Genomic DNA, 26,345 nt, shown 5'->3' with positions numbered 1-26,345 from the left:
TCCCCAGCACGGGAACCACACCAACATAAATCTCTTCTGCACTCTCACCAATGCCAATAAAAGTGCGATGGCCAACATTGGACGCATTACACCGACTGGGGTCATAGAATGGAATCAGAGTCCCTACAGTGCAGAAGGAGGCCATTCGGCCCATCGAGTCTGCACCGGCCCTCCGAATGTGCACCCTGGCTTGGCCCACGCCCCCTTCCCACCCCACTAACCGTTTTGGACAGGAGGGGACAATTTATCACGGCCAATCCACCTAACCTCTACATCTTTGGACAGTGGGAGGAAACCGGAGCACCCAGAGGAAACCCACACAGACATGGGGAGAAAGTACAAACTCCGCACAGTCACCCGAGGCCGGAAACGAACCCTGGTCCCTGGCGCTGTGAGGCTTCTGTGCTAAACACTGTGCCACCCATAACTCGACATCAGGTCAAACCATACTGCCTGGTCTTTGCAATCTATGCAGCAATTGACAAAACCCCCATATCCCATATTAATTAACACCCTGTATATGAGGGAGAAACGATTATGCTGACAGATGAATTAGAGCGGGAGAAGGCCCATGCGGAGCGTAAACATTGACTAATTACCCAAATGACCTGTTTCTAGTGTTGTAAATTCTGTGTAGCTACAGCAGTAGACATTGAGCTAGATTGGCAAATACATGTTTCAGTCTTTTTTAACTTTGCAAGTTGCATACTCCACGGTATCAGTTAAGAATTCCTGAAATCTCCTGACCCCAGAGTAAGTGTGGAATGTAACAGATCCCAGGGCCAGGAATAGCACAGGAAAGATGCAGGGAGAGGAACAGAGGGGTGACGAGCTACAAGCACAAAGAGCAGCCAGAGGACACGGCTAAAACCGAGGGTGAAGCGATTCACTGGAACTTTCAACTGGATAGGGCCTTTCAATGAAGCCTCCCATAAAGCGACTTTGAAATTGCCGATAGAGCAGCAGTAGTTCCAATTGGTCCAAATTGTCCCAAGTTGGAGTTTATGGCAACTGGAATTTAAAATTGTAATGGGATGGTTGTCAGCCTTTGGTCGCGTAGTGTGGATTGTCGGATGAACGGTTTCAGTTAATGATCCTCCTGCTACGTGCAATTTTCAGAGAATTTTGTCCAAATGGGATCGAGAATCTTCTCCTTGTGGCTCTCGTATTGTTTCATCATCTTCTGACGATCGTGGTCAGCAGGAATCACCTGGAAAAAAAAGAGTATTAAAATAATAAGTCGAGGACACACTACACAAGTAGAGGACACTCAACACTTCCCCTCATTACAACACCAGCCATTACAACCAGCTCCACTTCCCCTCATTACAACACCAGAGATTACAACCAGCAGCACGGTAGCATTGTGGATAGCACAATTGCTTCACAGCTCCAGGGTCCCAGGTTCAATTCCGGCTTGGGTCACTGTCTGTGCGGAGTCTGCACATCCTCCCCGTGTGTGCGTGGGTTTCCTCCGGGTGCTCCAGTTTCCTCCCACAAAGATGTGCAGGTTAGGTGGATTGGCCATGATAAATTGCCCTTAGTGTCCAAAATTGCCCTTAGTGTTGGGTGGGGTTGCTGGGTTATGGGGATAGGGTGGGGGTGTTGACCTTGGGTAGGGTGCTCTTTCCAAGAGCCGGTGCAGACTCGATGGGCCGAATGGCCTCCTTCTACACTGTAAATTCTATGAGTTCCACTCATTACAACCAGCTCCACTTACCCTCATTACAACACCAGCCATTACAACCAGCTCCACCTTCCCTCATTATAAAACTAGATCTACAATTCCCCTCATTACAAACACCGCTGCTTCCCATCAATTTAAAACCAGCTCTACTCCACCCCTCATTACAACTCCAGCCCTCATTACAACACCAGCTCGACAACACCCTCATTAAAACACCAGCTATTACAACCAGCTCCTCTTCCCCTCATTACAACACCGGCTCTACCCCACCCCTCATTACTGCACCAGCTCTACGCCACCTCTTATTACAACACCAGCTCCAATTCCCCTTCATTGCAAAACCAGCTATTACAGCCAGCTCCATTCCAACCTCTTTTATGCTTCGAGTTAGTAATATATTTTCCAGTTAGATTACTCACCAAGACTGGGGCAGGTACTTTGAAGGAAGTCTGTTTGATCAGCCAGTCTTCATAAAGCTGATGAAGAGTGTCTAAATACTCCTGGTGAATAGGACACAGACAGCAGTGAGAGAAATCCATGAAATGAAAGCAATGCTCCTCCCCATTCCTCCAATCCTCAACAGCAGGTGCCAAATCCTTCCTGGGGTACAGTACCCTGCATCGGGTGCTCTCTCTGGTATCCTGCCCACGTGGCCATTCTTCATGTCTGTCCGCTAGCTATTCAACTGTGACAGACATCACAGTTCTCACTTGATGGCGCCACACATACAGGCACTCTGCATTAAGGAGCACGAACCCTTCAGTCCAAGAGTACTTCACCCCCAGCACAGACAACAGACTGACCCCGGGGCCTCCAATCACGTTAACTGCTATTTCCTCCAGCTAAGCTCTGGAGAATATCTAAATGACTGAAGCCATTGCCTTCTGTCCAAACCACAACCTTTGTGCCCACAGTTCCAATTCAATAATCCTCAAGTCATAATCTGAGCCACAGAGTTTGTAATATCAGTGTCCGATTCAACCCCAATGTTTTGCTTCTTCATTCTTTTTTTGGGATGTGGGCCCCACTGGCTAGACCAGCATTCTCTGCCCATCCCTAACTGCCCTTGAATTGAGTGACCTGCTCGGCCATTTCAGGGGGCAGTTAAGAGTCAGCCACATTGCTGCGGGTCTGGAGTCACGTGTAGGCCAGACCGGGTAAGGATGGCAGATTTGCTTCACTAACGGGCATTAGTGAACCAGATGGGTTTTTACGACAATCCAGAATGCTTTTGCGGTTACCATTGTTGAGACCAGCTTCTTCCAGGTTTATTAACCATGTGCGCCAGAACATTGGCCTTGCGGTGACAGTACCACCATCACCACCATCACCACATTTGAGCTTCCAATCTCCCAACATAAAAAATTCCACCTCCCCCCACCGCCACCCCCCCCCCCCCCCCCAACATCACCTCAAACCATCTGCTGCTGAAACTCCCACCCATCGCATTTCCAACACCAGATTTAACTATTCCAACGCTTTCAACACTAGTCTCCCTCTCCCCTGTACATTTAAACTAATCTGTGCAGCCCTCCGAACTCACATCAATACCATTCCCCCACCAGCCCTGTGCTCCCTCCCGACACTGAACTCCAGTCCAGCAACACCTCAATTTTTAAATTCTCATCTTTGTGCTCAAATCCCTCCATGGCTTCACCCCCTCCCATTCACCAAAATACCCATTCCCCAAATTCTGTTCTTCTGATCCCTCACGCACCACATACTTCCTTCAGCTCACCATTTCTGACCACGCCTTTGAAAATGCTCTGTCTCGCCACCTCCCTCTCTTTTAGACCCGACTTACAATCCAACTTGGCCAGCAAGCCTTTGCTCACCCCATCGACTCTGATCTTCTTCTGCCCAATCCTCATGTCTCCGAGAAGACCCTTCAAATACTTTCTACATTTGCAGCAAGTGAATAAATGTGAGGATGTTGACAAATGAACAGACAATGATGGTGCCTCATCAGGAACTCTCCAACCAGGGAAGGAAGTGCCTCCTCCTGTTCACCCCCAACCACAGACCCTTTCTCACCAGAGGGATCACTTTTTCCTCATTCCGACACCGGGTTTTCAGTCTTTGGTAACAGGTCTCAGGAGAGGTTTGAAGATACACTGAGAAGGAGATTGAAGAGTTGGCGTGTTAGGGTCCTTGTAAAATATAAAAAGTAGCCTCCACCGCCCCCCCCCCTCCTACACCCCCCCCCCTCCAACAACCCCCACCCCATCCAACCACCCCCCCCCCCCCCCCCCAGAACACCCCCCCCCTCATCGAGCCAATTTCTTCCCGCACCTGACCTTCATTCAAGGCCTATCGTGGGTGAACACTTCAACTGGTACTGGGGACACTTGATGTTCAGACTCAGTGCATGGCCGCATTTCCCCTAGCTGAGACAGTGGGAGATATTCCACCACAGAGAGCATCACATTTAGTGCTAGATACTGCACTCACCCAATTACCCCACATTTTCCAGCATCTGGACAGTGGCTAAATCCTTTCACCTCGCCTGTCTATAATACACACATCAAACTTCCATGCATTTTATACCTACGCTCAACCAATCTCAACAGCTTTTACAATGCAAGGAGTACATTGTAAACACATCGCATTGTTTACATCACAAGTCAGTCAACATTAAATGGTGCTTTGAATTGTGATGGAATGGAGAAGTTGTTATATATTATATTTGATACTTGTGGCAGTATTATTATTTACTGGTTTAAAATACATACAGAGGATAGGTGTGGAAGATGCTCGAGAAGCCCAGCAAACCACACCCACATGTTTTGGTCATGCCCGGCACTGCAGGGGTTCTGGGTGGGGGTGGCGAAGGTGCTTTCAAAGGTGGTGGGGGTCCGGGTCGAGCCAGGCTGGGGGTTGGCTATATTCGGGGTTGCAGAAGAGCCGGGAGTGCAGGAGGCGAGAGAGGCTGATGTTTTGGCCTTTGCGTCCCTAGTAGCCCGGCGAAGGATACTGCTTATGTGGAAGGAAGCCAAACCCCCGGGCGTGGAGACCTGGATAAACGACATGGCAGGGTTTATAAAACTAGAACGGATAAAGTTTGCACTAAGGGGTTCGGCTCAGGGGTTCACCAGGCGGTGGCAACCGTTCATTAACTACCTCGCAGAACGATAAAGGAAATGGGAAGGTAACAGCAGCAACCCAGGGGGGAGGGGGGGGGCCCAGGTGGGTCCTCAGGGGTGTTTTTGTAAAGATATTGGTACTTGGTTATGTATATTGAATTGCTGATTTTATTATTTGGGAGAGCTATTATTTTTGTTATGGCAGTTGCCATTTAGTTTATATATTATTTATTTATTTGTTAAAATACGGTCACGGTTATTTATATTGTTTTGCTGTTGTAAAAAGGGGGAAAACCTTTGTACTGTTTTGTTTGGCCGAAAAAGTTGAATAAAATATATTACTTTAAAAAAAATACATACAGGCAGCATGTCCACTAAAATTATAATTAAGGTACTATAAGGCGGCAAGGTGATGCAGTGGTTAGCACCGCTGCCTCACGGCGAAGAGGACCCGGGTTCGATTCTGGCCCCGGCTCACTGTCCGTATGGAATTTACACATTCTCCCCGTGTCTGCGTGGGTCTCACCCCCACAACCCAAAGATGTGCAGGGTAGTTGGATTGGCCACGCTAAATTGCCGCTTAAATGGAAAAAAACAATTGAGTACTCTAAAATTTATTTTACAAAAATAATTAAGGTGCTATAAAAGGGGAGGTAATTATTAATTTGGATTTTAACCATTTACTTGTTTACATATAGATGGTTAATGGGATATTGTTTTGATTGCTGGAGATTCCCTGGGGTGTAGATAATCATGAAGGAGTGTGTTTAGTCCTAGGTAAGCAGAGCATGGGACATCTTAGTGGGTTACAGGTGACATAATTAATGGTAGGAGCCAGGTCTGTCTGTAGTTTTGCAGTCTGTTATAAGATTTTAAGTTGAACAGCAGTTTACCAAAGGATTGGAATCAGACAAGACAGAAGGTTGCTAACCTTATTTATAAGTGCCATTTGAACTGTATTGAGTTGCTGAATTGGAATTAGTGGCAGGTGCAGATAGAAAGTTAAAGTTTTTCCTTTTAATTAACAACTGATTAACTGTGAATTGTAGAGCTGTTTATTTGATGTTAACATGGTTAATTCCGTGTTTAAATTAAAGTTTGTTTTAACATAAAGGTACCTCTTGGTTAGAGTCATCGCTCCTTGGGGTGAAGTTTCCTTTCCTCAGTTTTACAAATTCAAAAATTGTTTGGGGTTCCCATCCGGTATTCGAACAAAAGTTGAGGTCAGGTCCGGTATCCAAACAGATTTCTTACACCCCTCCCCCATAACTGTTGGCGGCTCTTACCAATCAAATCAATTGGAATATCGTTGTTTGTCACGATCCAATTAAACCACTCCGTCAGCACGGCATAATCCACAGCTGGCATGGTGGAGCTGTGGGGGGGGGGGGGGGGGGGAGAAAGGTAAGTGTTATATTCCTCTAGTGGGAATCAATGTTAAAGTTAGAATTAGGCGGTTCGGGAAGAAAAGGCTTCTGGAAGCCTGGATCTCTCTCCGAGAGAAGGCTGTGAAGGCTGAGAGGCCAGCTGGAAATTTGCAGAGTGAGAATCTATAGATTCCTGTCGGGCCAGGGGAGCAGGGTCAGGTAAATGAAGTTGAGGGACGGGTCGGTCATGATCCGATTGAATTGCAGAGTGAGCTCAGGTCCCCTATCCGACCCTCCGCTAGATATCTTCCACAAAACGCCCTCTGCCACAAGCCGACGGTTCAGTGGTAGCAGTGTTCAGGATTCAGACCTCAATTCAGACAGTCCCAGCAAGTGGAGACCGGAGCTCCGGCTTGGAATTCCATACGAAATAGGAGATGTAGGCCATTCGGCCCCTCGAGCCTGCACCGCCATTCGATAAGGTCGTGGTTGATCTGTTGTGTTTCGAATTTCCCTTCCCGCTCTCCGCCGATAGCCTCCAACTCCCTTGCCTAACAAGAACCTATCTACCTCCACCGTAAAAATATTCAGTGACCCCCGCCTCCTAAACACCATCCAATGAGTTATTCACGTAGGGTGGGTATGGTTACCCTCCTTGTATTTTGTTGTGAGATGGCATTAACATTCCACCATATGGACTTCCGGTGACGGCGGGCGGGAGGCGGCCGCACAATGGAGAGCCCCCGCTCGGGAACGGCAATTTCGGGGCTTTAAGCCCGGTACCAGGGTCCACGGAAGCGGCAGAAGCAGGGAGGAGGCACGGAGGAGGCACTGAGAAGACACAGGAGGGAAAAAAGAACAAAGAAAAATGTCGAGGGTGAGCAAAGAAACGGCCGGAAAAAAAACCAGCTGGAGGTCCGTCGGGGAGTGGAAAGGTCACCGCGGGGTCACCCGGAAAAATGGAGGCTGGAGCACCAGGGAAGGCCGCACTGCTACCGGCTGAAGAAATAACCAAGGTGATGGCTGCAGAATTTGAAAAGCAGTTGGCGCAGTTTGCGAAATGCATGGAGATGGTGAGGAAGGAGATGAGGGCGGTTTTGAGTGTGCTGGTGGAGGAGGCGGTTTCCCCGGTGAGGACGGAGGTGGTGAGCGCAGTGGCGGAGGTGCGAGAGCAAGGGGAGGCGCTGAAGGAAGTGGAGGAGACGTTATTGCAGCACGGTGATCAACTTGCCTCGATGGGGAAAGAGATGCGGAAGGTGATGGATACTGTGGTAGTATGTATTGGGGGTCATGTGGGACTGGAAGCCCTAATGTCATTGGCTGACAGATCCCGGGTCCTGGTTGGCCGTTGACCTCATACTCTGCCCTGAAGGCGAAGTATAAGAAGCCGGTGCCTTCCCCCACAGGCCAGTTTACTATCGGGCTGCTGGGGAACAGACACGCTTAATAAAGCCTCATCGACTTCACTCTATTCGTCTCACGGAGTCTTTGTGCGCCACAGATACTAACAAGGATCTGCGAGGAAAAATGGAAGACCTGGAAAATAGATCCAGGCGACAGAACTTGAGGATTGTGGGGCTGCCCGAAGGAGTTGAAGGACCGAAGCCAACTGAGTATTTTGCCGCGATGCTGGCAAAACTATTGGGGGAGGGGGAGGACCCCTCCCGATATGAACTGGATCGGGCTCATCGGTCATGGGGGCCTGTACCAAAGGCGAGTGAGCCGCCAAGGGCAGTGACTCTGTAATTCCGTAGGTACAGTGTGAAGGAGAAGGTCCTGAGCTGGGCCAAGCAGAAGCGGGTGGTGCAGTGGGCTGGAGCTGGTATACGTGTATACCAGGACTTTACGGTGGAGCTGGCAAGGCGGCGGGCTGCCTTCAACCGGGTGAAGAGGGCACTGTACATTAGCAAGGTGCGGTGCGGCATTGTATATCCAGCGAAGCGGAGGGTGACTTACAAGCTCAGGGACTTTTATTTTGGAACGGCGGAAGCAGCGGAGGAGTTTGCGAAAGCAGAAGGACTGTGGCAGAACTGACAAATTGAGGAATGGCCATGTGCCAATGTAACCTCATGACTGTATTTTCTTCTTTTTTGTATCACTGCGTGCGGGTGTAGAGATTAAAGGAGCCAAGGTGGTATATATTTGGACAAGGGAAGGGACGGGACTTTCACTCAAAATGAGAGTTCTTTGGGGTGTAGGTGGATAGGCGGGGTTTGTGTGCTAAAAGGGGATCTTTGGGCTTTCCTGGGGCCGGGCAAGTGGGAAAGGGACCTGGGCGGGGGCCTCCACGCTGGCCGGTTTAAGCTGGCCAGTGAACGGGAGTGAGGTGGGGGGAGGGGCTGTGGCCACCGGAGCCTGGCAGAACAGGGTCCGAGTGGTCTAGCCGGGGTGGAAAGTTGGGGGGGAAGGAACCGAGGGTAGGGGAAGGAGTTTTACAAGAGGCAGTGGACGGGAGGAGCTGGAGACCTGGGGTGGGGGGGTGGGGGGTGGGGGGGTGGGAGCTGTGTAAGATTAAGGGCGACTACGGGTAATCCCTGATTCCTTTTTGCCATTTGTTTATGTAAACATGCGGGTTGAGGTTTGGGGGTTGGTGGGCGGATGGGATCGTTGTTATTATGGGGACTGACATATCTTGCTCGATTATTGTTTATCGTTGATGGATGTAAATGTGGGAGAAAATGTGAAAATGGAGGAGAATTCAAAAAAAAAAACATTCCACCATAGGGGCCTATCACCTAAACTTGCGTCAAGTCATTTAAGCCACAGGTGTGTCCATGTTGCAGCCTGTCAGGATTCACAGGCCGAGTCAGAGTCTACCCTCCAGACAGAAAACAAAATAAAAACTCACTACATCCTCACTTGAGTTGAAACCAATCATTGTTGCCAAAGCTCAATCATTCTCTCTGGATTTTACGCTCCCAGGGACCTTTACCTACAATTAAAGAGTCACAAAAGCAGACCATTCAGCCCATCGAACCTACGCTGGCATTTTCCTCCAGTTTTGCCCCCACTCCCTCCTGTATTGTTTTTGTTTCTCAAGCGATCAACCCCATCTTTGACAACAATTGCTGATGGTTTTAGCCTCTCTCCTGTGATGGGATTCCTTCAGGATAGTAACTCATTCATCGGGATTAAATGTGTTGTTAACGAGCCACTCAGGAACATTTAACAGCAGTGTGGTCAGTCGGTTTCGGGGGACAGAGGGGTTTGAGGGGGGAATGACAATGTTGAGGACAAACAAAGAACAAAGAACAAAGAAAAGTACAGCACAGGAACAGGCCCTTCGGCCCTCCAAGCCCGTCCCAACCATGCTGCCCGTCTAAACTCCAATCTTCTACACTTCCTGGGTCCGTATCCCTCTTTTCCCATCCTATTCATGTATTTGTCAATATGCCCCTGGACAGCTGAATGCACAGCCGCCAATGGCAGAGCGAAAGCAGGCTGTGCGTTTATATAGCGCCTTTCGTGTCCCCTGGACATCTCAAAGCGTCTCAGAGACAATGTAGTACCTTTGAAACGTGGTCACTGTTCTCATGTAGGAGTCAGAATTGGAGGAATGCAGAGTTCTGGGAGGAGATCACAGAGATAAGAGGAGGAAGAGACCATTGAGGGGTTTAATTACAAATGGCTGCAATAATATTATTTTTAAAAGTATATTACACACTTTGGCGAAGGTAAACTCTCAATCAGCTGACCTCCAAACTCTACAGATTAATCCATCATTAACCTTCCCTCTTAACTCAGTTCTTGTCTTCATTTCCTTGGAAGGGGAAAACTACCCAGACAATAGTAATAAACCTGTTTATCTTTGCCAGATATGGGAGCTGAGTCATGTTAACTCGAGAGGAGAATTAGTATCAGTTTGGTTGGTCATGCCCAACAGTGCTTACCTTCGGTAATGGTTCTCCACAAAGACGTATTTTGCACTGTGAATGGACCTCTCGATCATTCGGATCGGCTCCACCTTCAAAAGACAAAATGGCACAAAGAACTGGAGAGAGGTTACAGCACACAAACAGGCCATTCAGCCCAGCACACCTGTGCCAGTAATAGTGCTCCGCTTCAGCTTGCTCCCACTTTCAGCTGGTCCCATCAAAATAACCTTCTATTCCTTTCTCCTCCATGTTTCCCCATAAGTTGCGACATGATTGCGCAGTGCTTAGCACTGTTGCTTCACAGCGCCAGGGTCCCGCTTTCGACTCCCGGCTTGGGCCAGTGTCTGTGCGGAGTCTGCACTTTCTCCCCGTGTCTGCGTGGGTTTCCTCCGGGTGCTCCGGTTTCCTCCCACAAGTCCCGAAAGACGTGCTTGTTAGGTGAATTGGACATTCTGAATTCTCCCTCTGTGTACCCGAACAGGCGCCTGAGCGTGGCGACTGGGGGCTTTTCACAGTAACTTCATTGCAGTGTTAATGTAAGCCCATTTGTGACAATAATGAAGATTATTAAATTATTATTAAGTGTATCTATACTATTTGTCTTAACTGCCAATTGTGGCTACAAGTTCCACATTCTCACCACTCTCAGTATAAATAAGGTTCTCCTGAATTCCGTTAGGATTTTTACTAAACAAGTGAAAAACCTCTTGGTCAACCCTAACAAACCCTTTTATAATCTCACTCGCCCCTCAGTCTTCTCTTTTCCAAGGGAAAGAGCTCTGGCCGATTCCGCCTCTCCAATAGTTGTAACCTCTCCATTCTAGGATGATCCTTGTGAGTCAATGCTTTCTTGTACATTTTTCAGCATCTCTGTACCCTTTCTGTTATACGGAGATCAAACAGTGTACAGTACCCCAAGAGTGGTCTAACCAAGGTTCTGTACAAGTTTAAGGGTTGTATAAATTCTCAGTGCAGGAAATGATTTGCCTTCTCCAAAATAAAGACACTCGGTTCTTTTCCGTTCGATGTACATACCTGGGGCCGCATGTGCTGCTGCAACATCGTGAGCTGTACATACGTCTGGAGTGTAATGGCCCAGCGTGAAGGATTTTCATACATCAGTGCCTGCCAAGAAAGTTATTTTGGTGTGAATAAACCTTGGAAGCAATGCCTTCCCAGTGGCTCATTTTTTAATCGATGTATTTTCATTGCTGATCGGTGTCGGGATCCATGTCCCCAAGAGATGGCAACAGCAAAGAGGCATGCAAGGAGTAATGTTCAGCAGGGTTCCCAACTGGAAAACAGGGTCCCAGGGAAAAGGGAAGAATTCATGTGTGTCAATCAAAAAGCTCATCATTGGTCACCAGATCAGACTCTTTTTTTTTAATTTTAAGTACCCAATTCTTTTTTTTTAATTAAGGGGCAATTTAGCGTGGCCAATCCACCTAACCTGCACATCTTTGGGTTGTGGGGGTAAGACGCACGCGGACACGGGGAGAATGTGCAAACTCCACACGGGCTGTGACCCAGGGCCGGAATCGAACCTGGGTCACCATCCAACTCAAGTGTGAAGATTGGCATGGTGGCGCAATAGTTAGCACTGCTGCCTACAGCGCTGAGGCCCAGGGTTCGATCCCAGCCCCGGGTCACTGTCTGCGTGGAGTTTGCACATTCTCCCCGTGTCTGCATGGGTTTCACCCCCCACAACCCAAAGATGTGCAGGCTAGGTGGATTGCCCCCGCTAAATTGCCCCTTAATTGGAAGAAAAAGAATTGGTACTCTAAATTTATTAAGAATTTAATAAATGAAGATTGTCCAGTTGGCTAAGGCACACAAGCCTGGGAGCATCAGCAGAGTTGTCCCCAGAGAAAGTCAGTACTATGAGTGGAGTGGGGTGGGAAAAGAGAGAGACATGCGTAGGGGTGGGGAAGGGAATCTTTTTTTTTCTATTACAGATCATGTAGCACCAGTAGTAACTCAATCTCGGGAACACAAGTCAAATATCTCCACGGTAGTTTGAGAGTCCAGTCTGAAAAGAAGTTGGTCTCGGTAAAAATAAGCACAAAGTCACACTTGAGTCTAATCGGTGGCCAATTTGTTTGCTCATGTGCTTCAGGGTGGAAATCCGCCACCTTTCCTCACTCTAGTCTATGTGTGACTCCAGTCCCACACTCACCTGGTTGTCCCGCGATATTCTCTAAAGTGGCCCCAAGATGTAAGCTCACCCCTGCCTTCTTGGGGCAATAAATGCCAGCCCTGCCAACAATGCCCACATAGGGATTAAAGGTTCCACGGTCTCAATTGGACTAGCTGCGTATAGCAGAAAAATATGACGTGGACATTGCTCAAAGTCCTGCTTCAGCTCAAATCCCATCCAATGAAAAGTGTTTTTTATTATGCTTGGGGGGTGACCTACTTCTGGCCTCTCCCCTCCCTTACTTGCTGCATTTAGGGATGGAAACCTGATATCCTTATCCAGCCTGGATTTATCTGTGACTCCAGTCCCCCAGGGCTGTCTCTTGGCAACCCCGAAAATGCCTAACCTTCATTAACCACGAGGATCTATTGGTCTACTCGCTGGCTTCCGGATCCCCAAACTGCAACACTTAGACATCACAGCCCACATCCTCACTCACACAGCAACCACCCACCCTATTGCCCCTCACCTCTCCCCTCTGCCCCTCTTTGCTCAACCTCTGACACCAATCTGGTGCCAAAGTGTTTTTTTCATTTGTTCATTCTGGGGTCTGCGTCGCTGGAAAAAACGGCATTTATTGCTCATCCCTTGATGTCCTTGAGAAAGTGGTGATGGGCCTTCCATTTGAACAGCTGCATAGGAACACAGGAGCAGGCCATTCGGCCCTTTGCGCCTACCCCTCCATTCGAGAAGGTCACGGTTGATCTGATTGTGTAGTCATCTAAGATGGTCACCTGCAAAGGACCATGGGAATTATGGCCTACCCACGACAGATACACAGCCTATGTGTATCTAAAACACAGGTAACCAGACCTGACCGAAACCTCCGCTCATTTACATTTCAATGGCCCATTTTCCCAGGACAATAGAACTCCAATCAAGCAACCACAGACCGATCGGCGCCACTCCCCTTGCTCAGAAAGCACAATTGCCAAGGTCAATGACCACTAAGGACCCGCCCAACCACCAAGGCACCCGCCCCTTTATTGGACGAAATCGAAGAGAGTGATCAGAGCCCTGTCGAACTATTGGGTCCAAGGTTAAGGACCGCCCCAAAGAGTGCGAAATCCCAGAGGGATAAAAGAGGACACAGCCATGTGTTCTGTCGCTTTTGGATCCGGCCTGTGCCAACCCAATTGTAGTAGGAAAAGCCAGCTAAGTTCAAGACCAACGATCGCTACCTGACAGATGAGTCCAGCAGAGACAGAGCCACTTTCTTCGAACCAGCCAAGTGAAATCCAGATAAAGGCCTTATCCATTTGCACAGTGCCGGTCGCCCTGAAGTTAAGTATAGATTATTGTAGCTGATAGGTGTAGTTTAACTCGTAGTAGATACTGTGTTTGCATGTTGAGATAACTCTTGTATATGTAAATAAACCATCTTTAGAACTAACTAACTGGTTGTGTGGTCATTTAATCGATAGAAGGGAAAGGCTTGTGGTTCACTGAGATAAATAGAAATACCCATAGTATTGGCGACGCTGTTGGGACCGAAACAGAGCAACAGCCTCAACTCCACTTTTCTGGACGGCACGGTGGTGCAGTGGTTAGCACTGCTGCCCCACAGCGCTGAGGACCTGGGTTTTATCCCGGTCCCGGGTCACTGTCTGTGTGGTGGTTGCACATGCTCTCCGTGTCTGCGTGGGTCTCACCCCCACAACCCACAAAGATGTGCAGAGTAGGTGGACTGGCCACGCTAAATTGCCCATTAATTGGAAAAAAGAAACAATTGGGTACTTTAAATTTATTTTTAAAATCTCCACTTTTCTATCTGCTCCCCCCATAACCCTCATCGATCAAAACTCTGTCTAACTCAGCCCTGAATGATTTTGAAGACCCACTGCCCTCTGGGAAAGAGAATTGCACAGACTAACGGCTGGGAGAGAAAATATTTCTCCATCTTAAAAGGGAGGTCGCTTATTTTAAATTGAGTTTCCTGGTATGGAGCCTGGGTAGTGAAGGCCCCCCCCCCTCCAAGTGCTATTAGCTAGGGTGTTGCAGGTTTTTGTGGCAAGTGACTCACTACCAGGGGCAGGACTGGGTCCAGGACCGAGTACTCGTGTTCGCAGAAAGAAATTACATTTCTAGATATAGTTGACAGAAGTTCATTGCCAAGTCGTCAATCCAGACACAAAAGAAAGGGGCTGGTTTAGCTCACTGGGCTAAATCGCTGGCTTTTAAAGCAGACCAAGGCAGGCCAGCAGCGCGGGTTCAATTCCTGTACCAGCCTCCCCAAACAGGCGCCGGAATGTGGCGACTAGGGGCTTTTCACAGTAACTTCATTGAAGCCTACTCGTGACAATAAGCGATTTTCATTTCATTTCAAGACATTCAATTAAACACACAGAACACTTTCAACTCAACGATGAAGGAATAGCAATTGTTCCAAGTCAGGATGGCTTGTGACTTGAAGGGGAACTTGCAGAGGGTGTTCCCATGTGTGTGCTGCCCTTTGCCTTTTCAGTGTTGGAGTTTGTATGTTTATGAGCTGCTGTCTAAGAAAGCTTGCCGAGTTGTGTGACGTCAATCCGGAAATTCACATCCTTACCCTTGACTCACCCCATGACCGTTCCCATCTCCGCACCATTCTCGTTGTACCTTCCTGCTCACCTACTCCAGGGCGACACGACGGCACTATGGTTTGCACTGCCGCCTCACAGCGCCAGAGACCCGGGTTCAATTCCAGCTTTGGATGTCTGTTTGGAGTTTGCATTTTCGTGCAGACCCGTGTGTGCGTGGGTTTCCTCCGGGTGCTCCCGTTTCCTCCCACAGTCCAAAGATGTGCAGGTTAGGTGGGGTTGTGGGGATAGGGCAGGGGAGTGGATCCAGATAGGGTGCTCTTTCAGGGGGTCAGTGGCCTCCTTCTACACTGCAGGAATTCTATGCTTCCCCACCATCCCTCAACGGTGTGACCCACGCCCCTTTCCTTCACCTTTGAGAACCCTTTACTCAGAAGGTGAGCTCAAACCTAACCCCGCTTTCCGTCCATCTGAAACACCTTTTGCTCCTCAGAATTCGGTTCCTCCACCTGCACGCTCAGACACTATGTGCAATAGAGGGATTGGAAATCCTTTTTCTTACCAGTAGGTTGTGGCCCCAGATATTCCTCCACTCTGATACCGGCTCTGTCGAGGTCTGCCACGGGATAGAAAAAGGAAGTTTTAGGAGGACAGACTGCAGAATCATAAAACCTACAGTGCAGAAGAAGGCCATTTGGCCCGTTGTGTTTGTACCGGCCCTTGGGAGTGAGTGACAACAAGGGTCTGGCTATACCGCACCTTTTCTCTGGGATGGTCAGGGTAGAAAGATTGAATAGCAAAACAGCTCCTGCTACCAGAAGCTGAGGTTTATTTCAACACGTGACTTTTCCATAATCACTGCAGGGATAAATGCAGCAGTGATACATCGACCTTGGAGTGAGTGCAGTGCAGATTCAGCAGAGTGAAACCTGGGCAAATGGAGTTAAGTGATGAGGGCAAACTGCATCGACTAGGACCGTATTCCTGCGGGAATGGGGCGATCTACCCCAGCTCTTTCAGAGGACTACACGAGTTGAGGGTAAAACTTTAAAAACAGATCAGAAGCGCTGATTCACACAAAGGGGAGCACAATCTGGAACTTTCTGCCCACCAAAAGCTGCTGAGGCTGGGGTCCAATTGGAAATTTCAAAACCAAGGTTGGTAAACTTTTAATGGATAAAGTTGTTAAAGGAAATGGAACTAAGGAGAGTAAATGAGTTAAAATACAGCTCAGCCTGGGGCAGCATGGTGGCACAGTGGTTAGCACTGCTGCCTCACGGCGCCAAGGTCCCAGGTTCGATCCCAGCTCTGGATCACTGTCCGTGTGGAGTTTGCACATTCTCCCCGTGTTTGCGTGGGTTTCGCCCCCCCAACCCAAAGATGTGCAGGGTAGGTGGATTGGCCATGCTAAATTGCCCCTTAATTGGAAAAAAATGAATTGGGTACTCTAAATTTTTTTTTAATAAATACAGCTCAGCCATGATCTCTAATTGAATGTTCGACTCAAGTGACCTCAGGACAACTCATGTCACCAACAACAAAATAATGCCAATGATTGGTCATCTGCACCCTTCAGCGATTGGTGGGACACAGTAACATTAATAATAATAATAATGGATTAGGAACAGAAGGAGGCCATTCAGCCCCTCCACAATGCAATTAGATCATTGGCTGGTCCACAACTCAACTCCATTTACCCAACTTTGCTCAATATTGCCCAGTACCCGAAACCTATCAAAACTCTAATCAATCTCAGTCAGCTTCTACAGCCCTTCTTAACCCCACATCAGCCCCCCAAAAAGAGTCCCACAGTCCAGACAACATCTCCTGAATTCACTCCAGAACGATCTGACATTGTTATGGTTTTGCCACCAGAGGAAATAGTTTTTATACTTCAATGGAGAATAAAATAAAGCTGCCCATCAGGCTCAGCACATTCAGCAACTAGCTATTTTTAAGATCTCAAACCTAGTTTGATTGGATCTAGCCTGTTCTATCAGACTCATTCAAATCGCGCAGGCACAGATCAATCAATTCCTTTGTTTCAGCTAATTGCAATGGCAGGGGTTTGAATACGAGACGCTTCCTTCTGGGAATTGTCAAATAAAATGGGAAAGATGTCATTTGAAACATGAAGGAATGATAATCAACCTACCTGGAAGAATATGGGAAAATGCAATCAGAAGTCCCTCAAAGGGTTAACAGCTGCAAAACGTTTTTAGAATGCAGACAGACGTTATCACACAGGCTTTAAGATAACAGCTCGAAACAGCTAGTGATGGAACCCGATACCTTTCTTTCATTCAAATCAGAGAAATTCTAGCAAATTAAGTTTTAAAGTTGCACAAAGGGAACACATTTTCCACTCTTTGATAGAAGTTAACTATAGTAGCAAGAGGCAGCACGTGGCGCAGTGGGTTAGCCCTGCAGCCTCAGGGCGCCGAGGTCCCAGGTTCGATCCCGGCTCTGGGTCACTATCCGTGGGTCTCACCCCCACAACCCAAAGATGTGCAGGGTAGGTGGATTGGCCACGCTAAATTGCCCCTTAACTGGAAAAAATGAATTGGGTATTCTAAATTTATTAATAATAATAAATTATTGTAGCAGGCAATTGATTAGAATTGCCAGAATCCAAAGTTTGAATTGTTTGAAATAATGTTTATTTGTGAATAATAGAAATTTAATGACACCAGGTAAAGGTGGAACTCTGGAGATAACAGATGAATTGACTATGGTACCGCAGCTAACTGCTTCTCCCCAAGAAGCAGCCATCAGATGTATTAAAGTCTGACAAGCTAAGGTCATATTGTACACCAAAACATCGTCATGTAAACAGTAAGGCTGCTAGAAGGGTAGAAAATATCCTGAATCGCTAGTGGTCAAAGCAGTCAGCTCTCAGGGCTGCATTGGTGCATGGGGAAAGCTGGACACAGGAACCGAACAGGAGATCGAAACTACCAGGAGAAAACCAACCCATATAGAAGATAGATTGTCAAGGAGACCAGGAAGGTCTGATCAACCGGAACAGAATTTCAGGAGCAAGATCTTTTTTACTTGTTGTAAAGACAGCGATGTTATCTTTTGAAGCAAAATAAAGTAAGTTAAAAACTCACTCTAACCTGAAATAGTGGTTATTACAAAATATTGAAAAGTCTGCTGTACTATACCTCAGCAAGGCGGGACTCAGGATCGAAGCTACTGAGTGGTAAGTAGATAGAATCTTCTTTGTAGATATAGGTTATACCGGGAATAACTTGAAATATTAGTTTGACCTGAATAGTCCCTGCTTAAGTCTGCATTAAGGAGGCGAGGAGTAAATCCTTGCACCATACAGATTCTTTTTGACCCTTCGGTTTAAGGGGAGATTTCAAAAAGAAGTCGGTGATAAAAATATATGCCACCCAAAATTTAATTTAAATCTGAAATAGCGGTTTACCCAAAAAAATCACCTATACATCCTCAACAGATCCAGAACCTTAAAGGACATTGAGTGGTAAGGGAGTTAAAATTCTTCCTTGTAGATTTGGGATCCTATTTTAACTTGAAATATAGTTTGAAATAGATTTGTTCCCATCTAGTATCAGCAAGAGAGTCTAAGGGATAGAAGACCTTAGAGTGGCCAACCAGTTAAGAAGGAAGAGGATATAGCAATCCAGAAAGGATTGATATCTTTAGTATTAAAAAAGTTGAGCATAAAAATACAGAATCCAAATCAAGTGGCAGGTGCAGGCCCCAGATATTCCAGTGATCCTCCCAATTACAAAGCTCTGGACCAGACAGTGTCAAAAGCAAGAGTTGAGATACAAGAGGTCTGTACAACTATGAAAAGGTAAGGTTTGGCAAGATGATGTTTCTACAGTGGGGAGACCAAAACTGGGGTGGTAAATGTAAGATATTCACCAACAGATCCAAAAAAGAATTCAGGAGGAAATTCTTCACCCAAGCTCCAGAAAGTATGAGAGAATGGGAAGAGCTTTGGGACCAATTGGATTATGTACAGTGGGAGTGAATGGAAAGGGGTTTGGGTCCATTGGGATTGTGTACAATGGGGACGAACAGGAAGGGGTTTAGGTCATTGGGATTGTGTACAATGGGAGCGAACAGGAAGGGGTTTAGGTCCATTGGGATTGTGGACAATGGGAGTGGATGGGAAGGGGTTCAGGTCTTGGGATTGTGTACAATGGGAGCAAATGGGAAGGGGTTGGGGTCCACTAGGATTATGTACGATGGGAGCGAACGGGAAGGGGTTTGGGTCCATTGGGATTGTGTACAATAGGAGCGAGTGGAAATCAGGAATCACCTGAAGTACAAGAAATCTCTACAACTATGAAAGGATTACATATGGTATCTGATGTTTCCACAGTTGGAGGACCAAAACTGGGGCTATAAATGTAAGATATTTACCAACAGATCCTATGAAGAAATCAGGAGAAAATTCTTTACCTGAGCTCCAGAAAGTGCAAATGAATGGGAAGAGGTTTGGGTCCAATGGGAGCAAGTAGGAAGGGGTTTGGGTCCATTAGGATTGTGTACAGTGGAAGAGGATGGGAAGGGTTTGGTCCATTGGGATGGTGTACAATAGTAGCGGATGAGAAGGAGTTTTGTTCATTAAAAACGTCTTCATGTAACCTAGTAAGCCTCTCAGCTATATCAAACCGTTATACCACAGAGACGGAAGTGGTTCACGAAGAAACTCCACCATCACCTTCTCAGGGAAAGGGGTGATGGACAGTAAATGGCAGCAACACCCAGAATTAATTTGAAAGTGTTGACACGGTGCGTGAGGAGTTTGCACATTCTCCCCGTGTCTGTGTGGGTTTCTCCTCCGGACCCCAATAGATGTGCAGGGTAGGTGGACTGGCCACGCTAAATTGCCCCTTAATTGGAAAAAAAAATTATAAATTAGAAAAAGGATTGACACAGTTTGCTATTTACCTCAATATTACAATATTTGGCAAAGTACTCCAGACATGTAGTCTTTCCACTCGCAATATTCCCTTCAACACAAATCTGAAATGAAATATAAAAGCAGACAAATTTGTTTCCTGCCACAAAGGTTACGTCAATTCCCCTGCACTTCAAATCGAAGAGGGGTTTGGGAAACTCAACACGGTCTCTATTGGATGCGGACCGCCCTTGACTGTCGATCACACTTAGAGGTCACAAAGTGTGAGAAGTGGAAGAATGTCCCAACTGGGTAGTTGCTGGGGAAATAGATTCTCTTTGAAAGTTAAAGCGTCTCCTTGAATGTGGAAGTGGTGCTCTATCATCTTACCTCAACCTCACTGAAGTTGCTAACTCCGCCCATCCTGTACTGCTCCGACTTTTGGTGAGAAATAAAAAAGACCTGTATTGAAATAGATTTTCACCGATCTCAAAGTGCCTCACAACCAATGAAGTGCTTTCTGAAGCGTAGTCACCGTTGTAACTTCATAGAATTTACAGTGCAGAAGGAGGCCATTCGGCCCATCGAGTCTGCACCGGCTCTTGGAAAGAGCACCTTACCCAAGCCCACACCCTATCCCCATAACCCAGTAACCCCACCCAACACTAAGGGCAATTTAGTATGGCCAATCCACATCTTTGGACTGTGAGAGGAAACCGGAGCACCCGGAGGAAACCCACGCACACACGGGGAGAACGTGCAGACTCCGCACAGACAGTGACCCAAGCCGGGAATCGAACTTGGGACCCTGGAGCTGTGAAGCAATTGTGATAACCACTATGCTACGATAGGATATGCAGCAGCCAATGTGCACAGTAAGGACCCACATACAGCAAAGTGATAATGACCATTATAACCCATTAGGTGAATTGGACATTCTAAATTCTCTCTGTGTACCTGAATGTGGTGACTGGGGCTTTTCACAGTAACTTCACTGCAATGTAAATTATTATAATCTGTTTTGAAGGGGTGCTGATTGAGGGACAAATATTGGCCAGGAGACTGAGGCTAACTCTTCAAATCTCTGCTGCATTCTTGCTTACTGCATACGGTTTTACAGATATTTACTCTAAGCTGCTGCTCAAAAATCTCTTTCTGCAACAAAGAAAATGTCCAAATTCTGTTACTTTTCAGGACTAATGGGGTTGGCGGGAGGGGAATTGATGCTTAGGTTTTCAATTCTTCGTCAGCAGTAGCAAAGATGTGCAATGGAATGTCCAACCGTTAGGTGGGGTTACAAGGATAGGGCAGGTAGTGGGCCAAGGTTCAGGTGCTCTTTTGGACGGTCAGTGCAGACTCGATGGGCTGAATGGCCCCCTTTTACACAGTAGGGATTCTATGATTCTAAACTGTTCCCATTCGTGGAAGGATCAAGAACCAGAGGGCACAGATTTAAGATAATTGACACACGTAATATCAACACAAGGAGAACGTTTTTCACCCACAACGAAAGGTCGGGGGGGGTGGCACGAGATGAATTGTTCTTTCAGAGGGCCAGCACACAGACAATGGGCCGAATAGCTTTCTTCTGTGCTGTAACTATTCTGCGTTCTCTGACTGAGGAAGGCAAGTTGGCCCGGAGACCAGAGAGAACACTCCCTTTAACCAGGGCCATCATATCTTTCCGGCCAAAACCTGTATTTTGACACCACGCCCGGAAGATTACCGCTCAGGCATCTGCCATAAACTGTCCGTCTGGATTGCGTGTCCCTGGAGTATGACTGGGAGTCCCACCAACCAGGCCAAACTGGTCCGTAGTGAGGAGGGCCATTCGGCCCACCAAGTCTGCAGCGACCCTCCCTACGAGCACTCTACCTAGACAGTTCTCTTTTTTTATTAATTTAGGATACCCAATTATTTTTTTCCAATTAAGGGCCAATTTAGCGTGGCCAACCCACCTACCCTGCACATCTTTGGGTTGTGGGGGTGAGACCCACACAGACACGGGGAGAATGTGCAAACTCCACACGGACAGTGACCCGGATCGAACCCGATCCTCGGTGCTGTCAGGCAGCAGTGCTACCCACTGCGCCACTGTGCCGCCCGCACTAGGCGTTACTCTGTCATTAAATCCTTTCTTAGCGTGGGTCTCAGTCCCACAATCCAAAGAAGTACAAGCTAGGTGGATTGGCCACATTAAATTGTCCCTTAAATTGGAAAACAAAAAGAATTGGGTGCTCTAAAAAAATTTTTTTAATCCTTTCTCAGGTTAGCTTTCAGATTCAATGTCCTCATAGAGTCATAAGCGTCTTGGAGTCTTACAGCACTGAAACAGGCCCTTCAGCCCATGGTGTCTGTACTGACCACCAGGCACCTATCTTTTCTAATCCCATTTTCCAGCACCAGGGTCCCAGGTTCGATTCCCGGCTTGGTCCGTAACCTTGTGTGCTCCGGCGTTTCAAGTGCTCATCCCAATGCTCGCTGATTTTAGTTTTCCTAATTTCTCTGGTAGCCCCAATTTCTGAGAGATTGTTGAAAGTTTGACCAAAGTTTATTACGGCCTTCAGGCCTGTCCATCTGGGAAACAGCTCGGTGGCACCAGCCTCCTGGATTTCAGATTTTTATGCTTCTTGGGTTGAGCATGGGCAACTATTGTGGTTAGCAGCCCCATGTTCCCTGCAAGCACCCATAACTGCCCAAACTCTTGGGGAAAGTGCGAAAGACCCCATTGTACAGTAACTTGTCTGTCTGTTCCAGTTTATATATTACATGCTGCCACATAACGTGTGCTGACTTGTCAGCATCGATACTTTGCATACTTAAACAACACACGTTTGTCCATTAGCCAATGATACATACCACCAACTTCTTACCCTCCTTCGACTTACTGCTGAAGAGACGAGCTAGGAAAATAAAACATGGAAGTCCGTTATTGCTAAAGGATTCAGAGAGGCAGACAGGGGCACAGAGTGAGCAGGGCTATAGAGAGAGAGACATCAAGAGAGGGGACAGTAGGAATTCAGTTCACAGCAAATCATTGTGCTAAAAACCCAGGTGATTGGTATCCCCAGCCCTGTCAACGCTGTCATGCGAGAGTGCCTTTAAGAACTGGATGTTTAAGCAATGTACCTTTAAGAAAACAGTGATGTCAGAGAATGGATGGAGCTGGGCTTTAGGTCAGCCATTTTGCAGGTTTTTAGTTTCAGTTTAAAAAGCAGTGTGTGTTTGTGTGTTTCCAGAGAGCTGCAAGGTTTGAAAAGAGCTGGGTGTGTGTCTGTGTTTTGCAGTGAGCTGGACCTCTGACATGAAAGATTATCTCTGGATCATTTGGGTGATTTAAAGTAAAGCCGGTAACCTGATGTGATACTGTTTAAAGGTGTTAAGTCTCTTGGAAGTTTGAAGGAACATTTTGGGGAATTATTTACTGTTGCAATATTTTCTGAGTTATCTTTGAAGTAAGAGGTGTTAAGAGATCCAATGTTTATTTAAGATGTTAAGTTGAGTTTATGGAATAAACAGTGGTTTGTGTTTAAAAACCCATGTGTCCATAATTGTAATCCTACACCTAGGGAAAAAGCCGTGTGCTAGGAAAAGCAACAAATCCATTAAAGGGAGAGGTTGGTTGAATTCCATGATACATTTTGGGGTTCTGAAAGCAGCTCCCCCATAAGAACGCATAGGAGCTCCAACCCAACAACCCAGTCCCTTTAAATCAACACAACTCCGTTTCCGAATTTAAAAGCATCATGCCCAACGGCGAATTAACAATGGAAAATGATTGAAATTTACCATCACAGATAATCCCATTGCTTTGTTACAATCTATCTGGAGTTTGTTTCAATCTATCGGGGTTGTTACACTCTCTCTGGAGTTTGTTACAATCTATCTGGAGTTTGTTACATGCTCTCTGGGGTTTGCTACATTCTCTCTGGGGTTTGTTTCAATCTCTCTGGGGCTTGTTACAATCTCTCTGGGGTTTGTTACAATCTCTGGGGTTTGCTACACCCTCTCTGGGGTTTGTTACAATCTCTGGGGTTTGCTACACTCTCTCTGGGGTTTGCTCCATTCTCTCTGGGGTTTGTTACAATCTCTCAGGGGTTTGTTACAATCTATCTGGGGTTTGTTACAATCTGGGGGTTTTTACAGTCTCTCTGGGGTTTGTTACAATCTGGGGGTTGTGACAGTCTCTCTGGGGTTTGTTACAACCTGGGGGTCGTTACAGTCTCTCTGGCGTTTGTTAGTCTTTCTGGAGTTTGTTACCATCTGGGTTTACTACAATCTCTCGAGGGTTTGCTACACTCTGGGGTTTGTTACAGTCTCTCAGGGGTTTGTTACAGTCTGGGGTTTGTTACAGTCTCTCAGGGGTTTGTTACAGTCTCTCAGGGGTTTGTTACAGTCTGGGGTTTGCTACACTCTCTAGGGTTTGTTTCAATTTCTCAGGGGTTTGTTACAGTCTCTCTGGGTTTTGTTACAATCTATCTGGAGTTTGTTACAATCCAACTGGAGTTTGTTACATTCTCTCTGGGGTTTGCTACATTCTCTCTGGGGTTTGTTACAATCTATCTGGAGTTTGTTACAATCTATCTGGAGTTTGTTACAGTCTCTCTGGGGTTTGTTACAATCTATCTGGAGTTTGTTACATTCTCTCTGGGGTTTGTTACATTCTCTCTGGGATTTGTTACAATCTCTCTGGGGTTTGTTACATTCTCTCTGGGGTTTGTTACATTCTCTCTGGGGTTTGTTACAATCTATCTGGAGTTTGTTACAATCTATCTGGAGTTTGTTACAGTCTCTCTGGGGTTTGTTACAATCTATCTGGAGTTTGTTACATTCTCTCTGGGGTTTGCTACATTCTCTCTGGGGTTTGTTACAATCTGTCTGGAGTTTGTTACATTCTCTCTGGGGTTTGTTACAATCTATCTGGAGTTTGTTACATTCTCTCTGGGGTTTGTTACATTCTCTCTGGGGTTTGTTACAATCTATCTGGAGTTTGTTACAATCTATCTGGAGTTTGTTACAGTCTCTCTGGGGTTTGTTACAATCTATCTGGAGTTTGTTACAATCTGTCTGGAGTTTGTTACATTCTCTCTGGGGTTTGTTACATTCTCTCTGGGGTTTGTTACAATCTATCTGGAGTTTGTTACAATCTATCTGGAGTTTGTTACAGTCTCTCTGGGGTTTGTTACAATCTATCTGGAGTTTGCTACATTCTCTCTGGGGTTTGTTACAATCTGTCTGGAGTTTGTTACATTCTCTCTGGGGTTTGTTACATTCTCTCTGGGGTTTGTTACATTCTCTCTGGGGTTTGTTACAATCTATCTGGAGTTTGTTACAATCTATCTGGAGTTTGTTACAGTCTCTCTGGGGTTTGTTACAATCTATCTGGAGTTTGTTACAATCTATCTGGAGTTTGTTACATTCTCTCTGGGGTTTGCTACATTCTCTCTGGGGTTTGTTACATTCTGTCTGGAGTTTGTTACATTCTCTCTGGGGTTTGCTACATTCTCTCTGGGGTTTGTTACAATCTATCTGGAGTTTGTTACAATCTATCTGGAGTTTGTTACATTCTCTCTGGGGTTTGCTACATTCTCTCTGGGGTTTGCTACATTCTCTCTGGGGTTTGCTACATTCTCTCTGGGGTTTGCTACAATCTCTCTGGGGTTTGTTACAATCTCTCTGGGGTTTGTTACAATCTGGGGTTTGTTACAGTCTCTCTAGAGTTTGTTACCATCTGGGTTTACTACAATCTCTCTGGGGTTTGCTACACTCTGGGGTTTGTTACAGTCTCTCAGGGGTTTGTTACAGTCTGGGGTTGGCTCCATTTTTTCAGGGGTTTGTTACAGTCTCTCTGGTGTTTGTTACAATCTGGGATTTGTTACAGTCTCTCAGCGGGTTTCTGCAGTCTCTCTGGGATTTGTTACAATCTATCTGGTTCCTACCTGCTGGGTAACGCTGGGCTTTGCTGAACCGGAAAAGCCGCTGAAAGTGATTCCAACACCAGGCGGACAGACCCAGGAAGCCCCAAACAGTAACCGACATAGCAGCTTCTCTGCACAGAGGGAGCTCACGAAGAGCTGCACCTCTGACTCGGAAACGTTTTCAACATATCCCTCCTCCACCATCACCAGCTTCAGATGCAACTTCCTGAATTGCGTGGGGTTTTTTTTTCACTCTTTAAAGACTCCCTGGAATCGTCCCAAACTCCATTCGCAATATTGCATCCGAGGAATTGTTATTTTGCAAGAAAACAAATTATTTATTGCTGCAATTGTAGCTGCTGACAATTATGTCTCCACAAAGGAGGAGGTTGATGCTGAGTGACATTATCGAAGTCTTCATAATTCTGAAAGGGTCATCGTAAACAGCATTGTCATAGATTTGTCCCTTTCGGCTGCCGGTAGAGTCCTGCTGTAGTAATGTGTGCAAGGAAGTGCTGAAATGCGATGTGGAGTGGGGAAACCGAGAAAAAGCAGCGGGTATCAGAGAGAACACCCCACAATAAAGTTACCTTTGTTTAAAGAGTACAGCAAGAATACCTCCACTTCCAAAATTCCAGTTCATAAGTATACTGTAGTCACTTGTTTTGATGTAAAGAAATCTGGAGAAATGTCTAGAGGGGATGATTGGAATGTGGAACTTGCTATCACAGGGAGTGGAATACTAGCCATACATTTGGGATTGGGCTAAGGTGGGCAATCTGCAGCCTGGGGAGGAAGACGGGCACATGTGGCC

General features: G+C 46.6%; 1 protein-coding gene across 4 annotated transcripts; it reads right to left on the bottom strand.

Annotated features, from left to right (window-relative positions):
* On the bottom strand, nt 1–25,790 carry tk2 (thymidine kinase 2). Of its 4 annotated transcripts, none has more exons than XM_072517812.1 (10): nt 25,553–25,790; nt 22,487–22,516; nt 19,664–19,738; nt 15,291–15,344; nt 11,048–11,137; nt 10,028–10,101; nt 6,057–6,145; nt 3,722–3,801; nt 2,107–2,187; nt 1–1,210 (listed from the first exon to the last, which is right to left on the bottom strand). In XM_072517812.1, exons 1-10 carry the CDS (start codon nt 25,733–25,735, stop codon nt 1,103–1,105), a joined length of 864 nt encoding a protein of 287 aa, XP_072373913.1. In that variant the 5' UTR covers nt 25,736–25,790; the 3' UTR covers nt 1–1,102. The 4 variants fall into 4 exon arrangements, with proteins under 4 accessions (XP_072373913.1, XP_072373914.1, XP_072373915.1 ...); XM_072517813.1 differs by having other exon boundaries at nt 22,473–22,516; nt 25,553–25,713; XM_072517814.1 differs by lacking the exon at nt 19,664–19,738 and having other exon boundaries at nt 22,473–22,516; nt 25,553–25,724.
* Nucleotides 25,791–26,345: the final 555 nt, after the last annotated feature.

The sequence above is a fragment of the Scyliorhinus torazame genome, chromosome 10, assembly GCF_047496885.1.
Source record: "Scyliorhinus torazame isolate Kashiwa2021f chromosome 10, sScyTor2.1, whole genome shotgun sequence".
NCBI classification, from domain to species: domain Eukaryota; kingdom Metazoa; phylum Chordata; class Chondrichthyes; order Carcharhiniformes; family Scyliorhinidae; genus Scyliorhinus; species Scyliorhinus torazame.
The sequence above is the reverse complement of the archived record's forward strand: the minus strand, read 5'-3'. Positions and strand labels throughout refer to the sequence as shown.